At 39.0% G+C, this 12,090-nt stretch overlaps 1 protein-coding gene across 1 annotated transcript in view; it reads right to left on the bottom strand.

Annotated features, from left to right (window-relative positions):
- The window catches only part of EFR3B (EFR3 homolog B), a 129,356-nt gene that overhangs the window by 50,501 nt on the left and 66,765 nt on the right, over positions 1-12,090 (bottom strand). Inside the window, exons 13-16 of the mRNA XM_058801529.1 lie at positions 11,561-11,733; positions 7,798-7,873; positions 4,179-4,340; positions 410-571 (exon numbers count right to left, since the gene is read on the bottom strand). Coding sequence (XP_058657512.1) covers positions 410-571; positions 4,179-4,340; positions 7,798-7,873; positions 11,561-11,733 — 573 coding nt within the window. The remainder of the gene's footprint in view (positions 1-409; positions 572-4,178; positions 4,341-7,797; positions 7,874-11,560; positions 11,734-12,090) is intronic.

The following is a 12,090-nucleotide window of genomic DNA, read 5'->3' on the forward strand; positions in this document are numbered from 1 at the left end:
GGGGAATTTTTGTGGGATTTTTGGGGAATTTTTGCGGGATTTTTGGGGAGTGTTTTGGAAATTTTTGTGGGATTTTTTGGGGAATTTGTGTGGGATTTTTGGGGAGTGTTTTGGGGGGATATTTTGGGGCTATTTGGGGAAAGTTTGTGGGATTTTTCGGGGAATGTTTGTGGGATTATTTGGGAATTTTGGGGGATATTTTGGGGCTATTTGGGGAATGTTTGTGGGATTTTTTGGGGAATGTTTGTGGGATGTTTTGGGATTTTGGGGGGATATTTTGGGGCTCTTTGGGGAATGTTTGTGGGATTTTTTGGGGAAAGTTTGTGGGATATTTTGGGGCTATTTGGGGAATGTTTGTGGGATGTTTTGGGATTTTGGGGGGATATTTTGGGGCTATTTGTGCTCTCACCTGCTGCACGTGCTGCAGGAGGGCGGGCACCCCCAGCAGGTGCCCCAGCAGCAGCAGCAGCGCCGCCCCGAGCGCGGCCAGGGCGCAGCGCGACGCCTCCGGCAGCGCGGGCAGGACGCGGCGCGGCCCCTCCGGCACCTGCGGCTCCTCCTGCGCCGCGTCCTGGGCAAACGGCACCGTCACAGACCCCGACAAACACAAATCACACGAAAACCAAAGAGAAAGCTCCCAAAACTCCCCAAAAACCCCCCCCAAAATCCCCCCAAAATCCCCAGAAATGTCCCAAATATTCTCCCCAAAAATTCTCCCCAAATCCCCTCCAATTCTCAGAAAACGCCCAAGAATCCAAAACAAAATCCACCCAAAAGTCCCCCCAAAATCTCCAGAAATGTCCCAAATATTCTCCCCAAAAATGCCAAATATTCTCCCAAAAATTCTCCCCAAATTCCCTCCAATTCTCAAAAAACACCAAAGAAACCAAAACAAAATCCACCCAAAATCCCCCCAAAAAATCCCCCCAAAATCCCCAGAAATGTCCCAAATATTCTCCCAACAATTCTCCCCAAATTCCCTCCAATTCTCAAAAAACACCAAAGAAACCAAAACAAAATCCACCCAAAAGTCCCCCCAAAATCCCCAGAAATGTCCCAAATATTCTCCCCAAAAATGCCAAATATTCTCCCAAAATTTCTCCCCAAATTCCCAATTCTCAAAAAACGCCAAAGAAACCAAAACAAAATCCACCCAAAAATTCCCCCCAAAAAATCCCCTCAAAATCCACAGAAATGTCCCAAATATTCTCCCCAAAAATTCTCCCCAAATCCCCTCCAATTCTCAGAAAACGCCCAAGAATCCAAAACAAAATCCACCCAAAAGTCCCCTCAAAATCCCCAGAAATGTCCCAAATATTCTCCCAAAAATTCTCCCCAAATTCCCTCCAATTCTCAAAAAGTTCCTAAGAAACCAAAACAAAATCCACCCAAAAATCCCCCCCAAAAAATCCCCTCAAAATCCACAGAAATGTCCCAAATATTCTCCCCAAAAATCCCAAATATTCTCCCAAAAACCCTCCCCAAATTCCCTCAAATTCTTAAAAAACGCCAAAGAATCCAAACCAAAATCCACCCAAAAATCCCTCCCAAAAAATCCCCTCAAAATCCACAGAAATGTCCCAAATATTTCCCCCCAAAAATCCCAAATATTCTCCCAAAAATCCCAAATATTCTCCCAAAAATTCTCCCCAAATTCCCTCCAATTCTCAAAAAACGCCTAAGAAACCAAAACAAAATCCACCCAAAAATTCCCTCCAAATCCCCAGAAATGTCCCAAATATTCTCCCAAAAATTCTCCCCAAATTCCCTCCAATTCTCAGAAAACGCCTAAGAATGCAAAACAAAATCCATCCAAAAATTCCCCCCAAAAAATCCCCTCAAAATCCCCAGAAATGTCCCAAATATTCCCCCAAAAATTCTCCCCAAATTCCCTCCAATTCTCAAAAAAACCTAAGAAACCAAAACAAAATCCACCCAAAAATCCCCTCCAAATCCCCAGAAATATCCCAAATATTCTCCCCAAGAATCCCAAATATTCTCCCAAAAATCCCAAATATTCTCCCAAAAATTCTCCCCAAATTCCCTCCAATTCTCAAGAAATGCCTAAGAACCCAAAACAAAATCCACCCAAAATCCCCCCAAAAAATCCCCTCAAAATCCCCAGAAAAATCCCAAATATTCTCCCAAAAATTCCCTCCAAATTCCCTCAAATTTTTAAAAATCACCAAAGAATCCAAAACAAAATCCACCCAAAAATCCCCTCCAAATCCCCAGAAATGTCCCAAATATTCTCCCAAAATCCCAAATATTCTCCCAAAAATCCCAAATATTCTCCCAAAAATTCTCCCCAAATTCCCTCCAATTCTCAAGAAATGCCTAAGAACCCAAAACAAAATCCACCCAAAATCCCCCCAAAAAATCCCCTCAAAATCCCCAGAAAAATCCCAATATTCTCCCAAAAATTCTCCCCAAATTCCCTCCAATTCTCAAAAAAACCTAAGAAACCAAAACAAAATCCACGCAAAAATCCCCTCCAAACCCCCAGAAATATCCCAAATATTCTCCCCAAGAATCCCAAATATTCTCCCAAAAATCCCAAATATTCTCCCAAAAATTCTCCCCAAATTCCCTCCAATTCTCAAAAAACGCCTAAGAACCCAAAACAAAATCCACCCAAAAATCCCCTCCAAATCCCCAGAAATATCCCAAATATTCTCCCCAAGAATCCCAAATATTCTCCCAAAAATCCCAAATATTCTCCCAAAAAATTCTCCCCAAATTCCCTCCAATTCTCAAGAAATGCCTAAGAAACCAAAACAAAATCCACCCAAAATCCCCCCAAAAAATCCCCCCAAAATCCCCAGAAATGTCCCCAATATTCTCCCAAAAATTCTCCCCAAATTCCCTCCAATTCTCAAAAAACACCAAAGAATCCAAAACAAAATCCACCCAAAAGTCCCCTCAAAATCCCCAGAAATGTCCCAAATATTCTCCCAAAATCCCAAATATTCTCCCAAAAATCCCAAATATTCTCCCAAAAAATTCTCCCCAAATTCCCTCCAATTCTCAAGAAATGCCTAAGAACCCAAAACAAAATCCACCCAAAAATCCCCTCCAAATCCCCAGAAATATCCCAAATATTCTCCCCAAGAATCCCAAATATTCTCCCAAAAAATTCTCCCCAAATTCCCTCCAATTCTCAAGAAATGCCTAAGAACCCAAAACAAAATCCACCCAAAATCCCCCCAAAAAATCCCCTCAAAATCCCCAGAAAAATCCCAAATATTCTCCCAAAAATTCCCTCCAAATTCCCTCAAATTTTTAAAAATCACAATCCCAAAACTTCCCAAAATGGCCGCAATTCCGTCCCTCAGTCCCTGCAGGGCGAGCACGAAGCGCGCGCAGGTCGGTGATGACGTCATCGCCGGAAAACCCAACCAAAACCTCCCAAAACCCCAAAAAATCCTCAAAAAAAAACCCCAACCCCACAGTAAACCCCAAAGATTCCCACAAAAATCCCAAAATAGCCCCGAAAAATCCCCCAAATCTTCCCCCAAAAAAATCCAGAAAACTCCCAAAACGCCCCCCAACAATCCCCCCAAAAATCCATCCGAAAAATCTCCAAAATCCCCCAAAACTCCCCATGAAATGGTCCCAAAATAGCTAAAAACTCCATAAATTCCCATAAAATCGCTGAAAATCCTCTAAAAATTCGAAAAAAATCCGAAAAAACTCTGCCAAAAAATCTCCCAAAATTCCCCCAAACGCCCCAAAAATCCCCTCAAAATCTTCAAAAAAAAACCAAAAAACCCCCAAAAATCCCAATAAAATCGAAAAAAAATCCCCCCAAAAATCCCAAAAATCCCCACAAAAATCTCAAAAAATTCTCCAAAAAAAAAAATCCCCGCAAAAAAAAAAAAAAAAAAAAAAAACAAAAAACAAAAAAAAAAAAAAAAAAAAAAAAAAAAAAACAAAAAATTCCAAAGAGAACGCCCCAAAAAATACGACAAGAAGCCCCTAAAAAATCCCGATAAAACTGGGGAAGACGCCCCAAAAAATCTTCCGAAAAAGCCCCAAAAAGACCGAAAAATCCGCGGGGAAAACCCCCCAAAAAATCCCCCCTCAAACCACCCCCAAATAACCCCAAAACGGCCCAAAAAAATCCCTAAAAAAACCCAAAATCCCAAAAAATTCCCTCAAATTCCGCCCCTCGCTACCTGCAGGGCGAGCACGAGGCGCAGCAGGTCGGTGATGACGTCATCGGTGCCGAACTCGAGGCTGAGCAGCGCCAGGAGGCGGAACAGGGCCCGGAAGTGCTGAGGGGAGCCCGGGCACAGGCGGCACACCCAGAACGCGTGGCACAGCAGCGCCGAGCCGTGCTGAGGGGAAAAAGTGGGAAATTTGGGGATTTTCTGGGATTTTTGGGGTTGGGGAATTTTGGGGGATTTTTCTGTGATTTTTCAGGGAGTTTTTGGGGGATTTTTACTGGGTTTTGGGGCTGTCTGAGGGGATGCAGGGCCCGCCAGTGCTGAGGGGAGCCCGGGCACAGGCGGCACACCCGGAACGCGTGGCACAGCAGCGCCGAGCCGTGCTGAGGGGAAAAAATGGGAAATTTGGGGATTTCCGAGGGTTTTTGGGTTTGGGGAATTTGGGGGGATTTTTGGTGATTTTTCAGGGAGTTTTTGGGGGATTTTTACTGGGTTTTGGGGCTGTCTGAGGGGATGCAGGGCCCGGCAGTGCTGAGGGGAGCCCGGGCACAGGCGGCACACCCAGAACGCGTGGCACAGCAGCGCCGAGCCGTGCTGAGGAGAAAAAGTGGGAAATTTGGGGTTTTTCTGGGATTTTTGGGGTTGGGGAATTTGGGGGGATTTTTTGGTGATTTTTCAGGGAGTTTTTGGGGGATTTTTACTGGGTTTTGGGGCTGTCTGAGGGGATGCAGGGCCCGGCAGTGCTGAGGGGAGCCCGGGCACAGGCGGCACACCCAGAACGCGTGGCACAGCAGCGCCGAGCCGTGCTGAGGGGAAAAAGTGGGAAATTTGGGGTTTTTCTGGGATTTTTGGGGTTGGGGAATTTTGGGGGATTTTTTGGTGCTTTTTCAGGGAGTTTTTGGGGGATTTTTACTGGGTTTTGGGGCTGTCTGAGGGGATGCAGGGTCCGGCAGTGCTGAGGGGAGCCCGGGCACAGGCGGCACACCCGGAACGCGTGGCACAGCAGCGCCGAGCCGTGCTGAGGAGAAAAAGTGGGAAATTTGGGGTTTTCCGAGGGTTTTTGGGTTTAGGGAATTTTGGGGGATTTTTCTGTGATTTTTCAGGGAGTTTTTGGGGGATTTTTACTGGGTTTTGGGGCTGTCTGAGGGGATGCAGGGCCCGGCAGTGCTGAGGGGAGCCCGGGCACAGGCGGCACACCCAGAACGCGTGGCACAGCAGCGCCGAGCCGTGCTGAGGGGAAAAAATGGGAAATTTGGGGTTTTTCTGGGATTTTTGGGGTTGGGGAATTTTGGGGGATTTTTCTGTGATTTTTCAGGGAGTTTTTGGGGGATTTTTACTGGGTTTTGGGGCTGTCTGAGGGGATGCAGGGCCCGGCAGTGCTGAGGGGAGCCCGGGCACTGGCGGCACACCTGAGCCGTGCTGAGGGCACAAAATGGGAAATTTTGGGGTAATTTAGGTTATTTTTGGGTTTGGGGATTTTTTTATTATTTTTTAGAATTTTTGGCGGGTAGTTGGATGTTTTTTGGTGATTTTTTAAGTGATTTTGGAGAGTTTTTTTGAGAATTTTCATGGATTTTGAGGGGGTTTTCTTGGGAGGCCTTTAGGGGCTTTTTGAGATTTTTTCAGGGGAATTTTTGAGAATTTTGGGGCAATTCTCTTGGATTTTTGGGGAATTGTTAGGGTTTTGGGGAGATTTTTTGAGAGATTTTTTTGGAGATTTTTCAGGGAGTTTTCTTGGTTTTTTAAAGGGGTCTTTTTGAGAATTTTTGGGAGAATTTTTGGGATATTTTTTTGGTTTTGGGGAGGATTTTGAAGGGATTTTTGGTGGTTTTTCGGGGATTTTTTGGGTTTTTTTTCCAGGGTTTTCGGGGGATTTCTGAGGGGATGCAGCGCTTCGGGAACAACAGCAGCGCCAAGCTGGGCTGAGGGGAAAAAATGGGAAATTTTGGGGAATTTTTCGGGTTTTTGAGGTCTTGGGAACCTGTGGAATTTTTTATGATTTTTGGGGATTTTTTTAGGAATTTTGGGGGATTTTTTTGGTGACATTTGGACGCTTTTCCGTGATTTTTCAGTGATTTTTCAGTGTTTTTGGGGATTTTTTTGGTGGATATTAAAAGGATTTCTGGAGGATTTTTTGGTGGTTTTGGGGAGGATTTTTGGGGATTTTTTAGGGATTTATTTCAGGATTTTGTGAGATTTTAGGGATTTTTGGGGCTTTTTTTTCTGGTGGGTTTTGGGAGATTTTTTGAGGGTTTTTTTGTGGGGTTTTCGCATTTTTAGGGTGATTTTGGGGGGGAATTGTTTTGGGGAATTTTCATAGATTTTGGAGCAATTTTCTTCGAATTTTGAGGGGTTTTTAAGGGGTTTTGGGGCTTTTTTTTTAGAATTTTTTGGGGGATTTTCTGGGATTTTTTCACTGATTTTTCAGTGATTTTTCAGGGGTTTTTAAGGGAATGTTTTTGGGGTTTTTTTTAGGGTTTTTGGGGGATTTCTGAGGGGATGCAGCGCCTCAGGAACAGAGGCCGGCAGTGCAGAGGGGAAAAAATGGCAATTTTGGGACATTTTTAGGGTTTTTAAAGTCTTGGGAACCTGTGGAATTATTTATGATTTTTTGGGGATTTTTTTTAGGATTTTTGGGGGATTTTTTTAGGATTTTTTTAGGATTTTTCAGCGATTTTTCCAGGTTTTTTGGTGAGTTTTTGAAGAATTTTTTGGTGATTTTCCCGTAATGCTTTCGGTGGTTTTTGAGGGTAATTTATTTGATTTTTTGGGAATTTTTGAGAGGATTTTTGGGGTTTTTCCAGGGTTTTGGGGCTGTTTGAGGGGATGCAGGGCCCGGCAGTGCCGAGGGCAGGAAATGGTGAAATTTGGGGTTTTTGGGGGGGGTTGGGGATTTGGGAACTTGTGGAATTTTTCGGGATTTTTTGTGGCTTTTTGGACATTTTGGGGGATTTTTCAGTGATTTTTGGGGTTTTTTTTTTGAGGGTTTTCTTGGGAATTCTTTGGGATTTTTTTTGTGATTTTAGGAGATTTTTTGGGGATTTTTCAGGACTCTGGGACATTTTAAGGCATTACCGGTGGTTTCGGGGGATATTTTAGGGTTTTTGGGGGCATCTTTAGAGAATTTTTGGTGAATTTTCTTGGATATTTGGGGCCATTTTTTGAAGAATTTTCTTGGATTTTTGAGGGTTTTTCTGGGCTTATTTTTGGTGGATTTTAAAATGATTTTTTTTGTGATTTTTCAGGGACCTTTTTAAGGTTTGTTTTGAGGGAGGGATTTAGAGGAATTTTTTTAGGGTTTTTTGGGGGAATTTTGAGGATTTTTTAGGATTTTTGGGGGGATTTTTGAAAGAATTTTCATGGATTTTTGGGGTGGTTGTGAAACATTTTTCGGGAATATTCCTGGGGTTTTTTTTCTTTTTTTCTTTTTATTTTTAGATTTTTTGGATAATTTCTTTTTTTATTTCTAGTGGATTTCAGGGAATTTTTTAGGATTTTTTTGGAGTTTTTTTGGGATTTCTTTGGGAAATGAGCTGAAATCCCAAATTCCTGGGATTTTCCCAGATTTGGCGACCTCAGGACGCCCCAAAATTGGGAAAATTTTGGAAAATTTGGGATTTTTCCAGACCTTTTTCATGAAGACGGAATCCTGGCGGGAACATTTCTCCACCTTCAGCTTCAGCAGCGAAACGTCGGTGATGGAACTGCAGAAAAATCCAAAAAAATCCCCCCAAAATCAGAATTTCCCATCCCAAATCCTGGATTTTCCCTCCTGCCTCTGCTCCCAGTTGGGAAAATCCAGACCAAAATTACAGAAAAAATTCAATAAAAATTTCCAGGAAAAAAATCCCAGAAAATCCAGGAAATTTCAGGAATTCCCCCATCCCAAATTCTGGAATTTTTTTTGTCCCAAACCTGATCCCAGCTGGGAAAAAAAATTCCTGGGAAAAATCAATTTAAAATTCCAGAAAAAATCCAGAAAATAAAAATAAAATAAAAATTTAAAAAACCCTCAGGAATGATCTGTCCCAAATATCCCAAATTTTTGATCCCAGCTGGGAAAATCCCGACCGAAAAAAAGAAAAAAATCCTGAAAAATTCCATTAAAAATTCTGGGGAAATCCCAAAAATTTCCCCATCCCAAATCCCAAATAATCCAGATTTCCCCATTTTTAATTCCAGGTCTGCTCCCACCTGCGAAAATCTGGAAAAAATCCTGGAAAATATTTCAGGAATTTCCCCATCCCGAATCCCAAATTTCCCTTTTTGGGGCTGATCCCAGCTGAGCAAAATCTGGTAAAATTCCAGAAAAAAATCCATGAAAAATTCCACTAAATTTTAAAAAAATTTAAAATCTGTGAAACTGCAGCAGTTTCCCCATCCCAAATTCACAATTTCTGTTCCCAGCTGGGAAAATTCAGACAAAAATTCCCCCAAAAATCTGAAAAAATTTCCAGAAAGTTCCGGGAATTTCCCCATCCCAAATGGCAGATTTTCCAGCTGGGGAATTCCGGACAAAAATCTGGGAAAATTCGGGAAAAAATTGGAAAAATTCCAGAAAAAACCTCCAGGAATTTCCCCCTCCCAAATTCACAATTTCTGATCCCGGCTGGGAAAATTCCAGAAAAAACCCAGGAAAATAAATCCAGAAATTCCTAAAATTTCCCCACCCCAAATCCCCAAGTTTTGATCCCAGCTGGGAAAATCCAGACAAAAAATCTGGAAAAAATCTGAAAAAAATTCTGAAAAAATCTGTAAAAATTCTGAAGAAATTCTGTAAGAACCTCTTGAGAAAGCTGAAAAAATTCTGTATAAACTTCTGAAAAAACCTGGACAAATTCTGTCAAAAATTTTGAAAAAATCTGAAAAAATTATGTAAAAATTCTGAAAAAAAATCTGGAAAAGTTCCTGTAAAAATTCTGAGAAAATCTGGAGAAATTCTGGAAAAAATCTGTTAAAAATTATGAAAAATTGTGTAAAAATTCTGAAAAAATTTCTGTACAAAAATCTGAATAATTCTGTAAAAATACTGAAAAAATCTGAAAAAATTCTGGAAAAGTCTGGAAAAATTGTGAACAAAAATCTTAAAGATCTGAAAAAAATCCGTAAAAGTCTGTAAAAATTCTCCATAAATTCCATAAAAAATTCTGAAAAAATTTGAAAAATTTTGAAAATAATCTGGAAAATTCTGTTAGAAATCTGGAAAAAATTCTGAAAAAAATCTGTATAACATTCTGAATAAATCTGTAAAAATTCTGAAAAAAATGTCAAAAAATTCTGTGAGAAATTCTGAAAAAGTTCTGAAAAATTCTGTAAAAAAATCTGGAAAAATGTGAAAAATTTTGTAAAAGTTCTGAAAAAATCTGAAAAAATTATCAAAAATTGTGTAAAAATTTTGTAAAAAATTCTGAAAAAAACGTGTAAAAAATCTGAGAAATTGTTGTAAAAATTCTGAAATAAATCCTGACAAAATTCTGAAAAAAAGTGTAAAAATTTTGAAAAACATCTGAAAATTTGTGTAAAAATTCCGTAAAAAATTCTGAAAAATTTGCGTAAAAAATCCGAAAACTTGGTGTAAAAATTGTGTAAAAAATCCTGAAAAAATTCTGAAAAACTGTGTAAAAATTCTGAAAAAATGGTGTAAAAATCCTGAAAAAAATCTGAAAAAAATGTGTAAAAATTCTGCAAAAATGGTGTAAAAATTCTAAAAAAAATCTGAAAAAAATCCGAAAAATTGTGTAAAAATTCCGTAAAAAATTCTGAAAAAATTGCGTAAAAATTCCGAAAACTTGGTGTAAAAATTGTGTTAAAAAATCCTAAAAAACATCTGAAAAATTGTGTAAAAATCCTGAAAAAAATCTGAAAAAAATTGTGTAAAAATTCTGCAAAAATGGTGTAAAAATTCTAAAAAAAATCTGAAAAAAATCTGAAAAATTGTGTAAAAATTCCGTAAAAAATTCTGAAAAAATTGCGTAAAAATTCCGAAAACTTGGTGTAAAAATTGTGTAAAAAATCCTGGAAAAAATGTGAAAGAAATTGTGTAAAAATCCTGAAAAAATGATGCAAAAATTCTGAAAAAAAAATGTGTAAAAATTCTGAAAAAAATCCGAAAAATTGTGTAAAAATTCCCTGAAAATTCTGAAAAAATTGCGTAAAAAATCCGAAAACTTGGTGTAAAAATTGTGTAAAAAATCCTAAAAAACATCTGAAAAACTGTGTAAAAATCCTGAAAAAAATCTGAAAAAAATTGTGTAAAAATTCTGCAAAAATGGTGTAAAAATTCTAAAAAAATCTGAAAAAAACCCGAAAAATTGTGTAAAAATTCCGTAAAAAATTCTGAAAAAATTGCGTAAAAATTCCGAAAACTTGGTGTAAAAATTATGTAAAAAATCCTGGAAAAAATGTGAAAGAAATTGTGTAAAAATCCTGAAAAAAAGATGTAAAAATTCTGAAAAAACAAATGTGTAAAAATTCTGAAAAAAATCCGAAAAATTGTGTAAAAATTCCCTGAAAATTCTGAAAAAATTGCGTAAAAAATCCGAAAACTTGGTGTAAAAATTGTGTAAAAAATCCTAAAAAACATCTGAAAAACTGTGTAAAAATCCTGAAAAAAATCTGAAAAAAATTGTGTAAAAATTCTGCAAAAATGGTGTAAAAATTCTAAAAAAATCTGAAAAAAATCCGAAAAATTGTATAAAAATTCCCTAAAAATTCTGAAAAAATTGCGTAAAAAATCCGAAAACTTGGTGTAAAAATTGTGTAAAAAATCCTGAAAAAAATCTGAAAAACTGTGTAAAAATCCTGAAAAAAATCTGAAAAAAATTGTGTAAAAATTCTGCAAAAATGGTGTAAAAATTCTAAAAAAAAATCTGAAAAAAACCCGAAAAATTGTGTAAAAATTCCGTAAAAATTTCTGAAAAAATTGCGTAAAAATTCCGAAAACTTGGTGTAAAAATTATGTAAAAAATCCTGGAAAAAATGTGAAAGAAATTGTGTAAAAATCCTGAAAAAATGATGTAAAAATTCTGAAAAAAAATGTGTAAAAATTCTGAAAAAAATCCGAAAAATTGTGTAAAAATTCCCTGAAAATTCTGAAAAAATCCGAAAACTTGGTGTAAAAATTGTGTTAAAAAATCCTAAAAAACATCTGAAAAATTGTCTAAAAATCCTGAAGAAAATCTGAAAAAAATTGTGTAAAAAATCTGAAAAAAATCTGAAAAAAAATTGTGGAAAAAATCTGGAAAAATCCTGAAAAAAATCTGAAAAATTGCCTGCAAATTCTGGTAAAATCCTGAAAAAAATCTGAAAAAAAATCCCAAAAAACCCCCGGCAAAGGGCAGGAATTTTGTGTGAAAAAGTGGAATTTTGGGGCTGTTTCAGGGCGCGCCGACCTGGCGGGGCGCAGGCGGGGCCGCAGGCGGCGCCGGTCCAGGAAGGCTCCGAGGATGTCGAGGACGAAGATTTGCAGCCGCGGCTCCGGGAGCAGCGCCGGCGCCAGCAGCCGCTCCAGGAAGGCCCCGGGCAGCGCCGTCAGGAGGCTGCTGCAGCGCAGCCCCGACGACACCTGCGACACAAAATGCGACTCAAAGTGAGTTTGGAAATTTCTACAAATCCCCCTAAAAACGCAAAGAAAATCGCCAAAAAATTGGTGAAATGGCAAAAAAAAATGACCCAAAAAATGGCAAAGAATTGGCGGAAGTCGCCAAGAAATGTAAGAGTGCCCAGAAATCTCCCCAAAAATCCGAAAACAATTCCCCAAAAATCAGCCCTGAAATCCCAAAGGATTCCCCAAAATCCTCCCAAAACCCCAATGGAAAATCTGCCCCCAAAAAGCTCTGAAGTCGCAAAGAATTCCCCCCAAAAAAACCCCCAAAAAATCAGAAATAATTCCCCAAAAATGCAACTAAAAGTGAGATTTTGG

The sequence above is a fragment of the Ammospiza caudacuta genome, chromosome 3 (genome assembly GCF_027887145.1).
Source record: "Ammospiza caudacuta isolate bAmmCau1 chromosome 3, bAmmCau1.pri, whole genome shotgun sequence".
In the NCBI taxonomy this organism is placed as follows: domain Eukaryota; kingdom Metazoa; phylum Chordata; class Aves; order Passeriformes; family Passerellidae; genus Ammospiza; species Ammospiza caudacuta.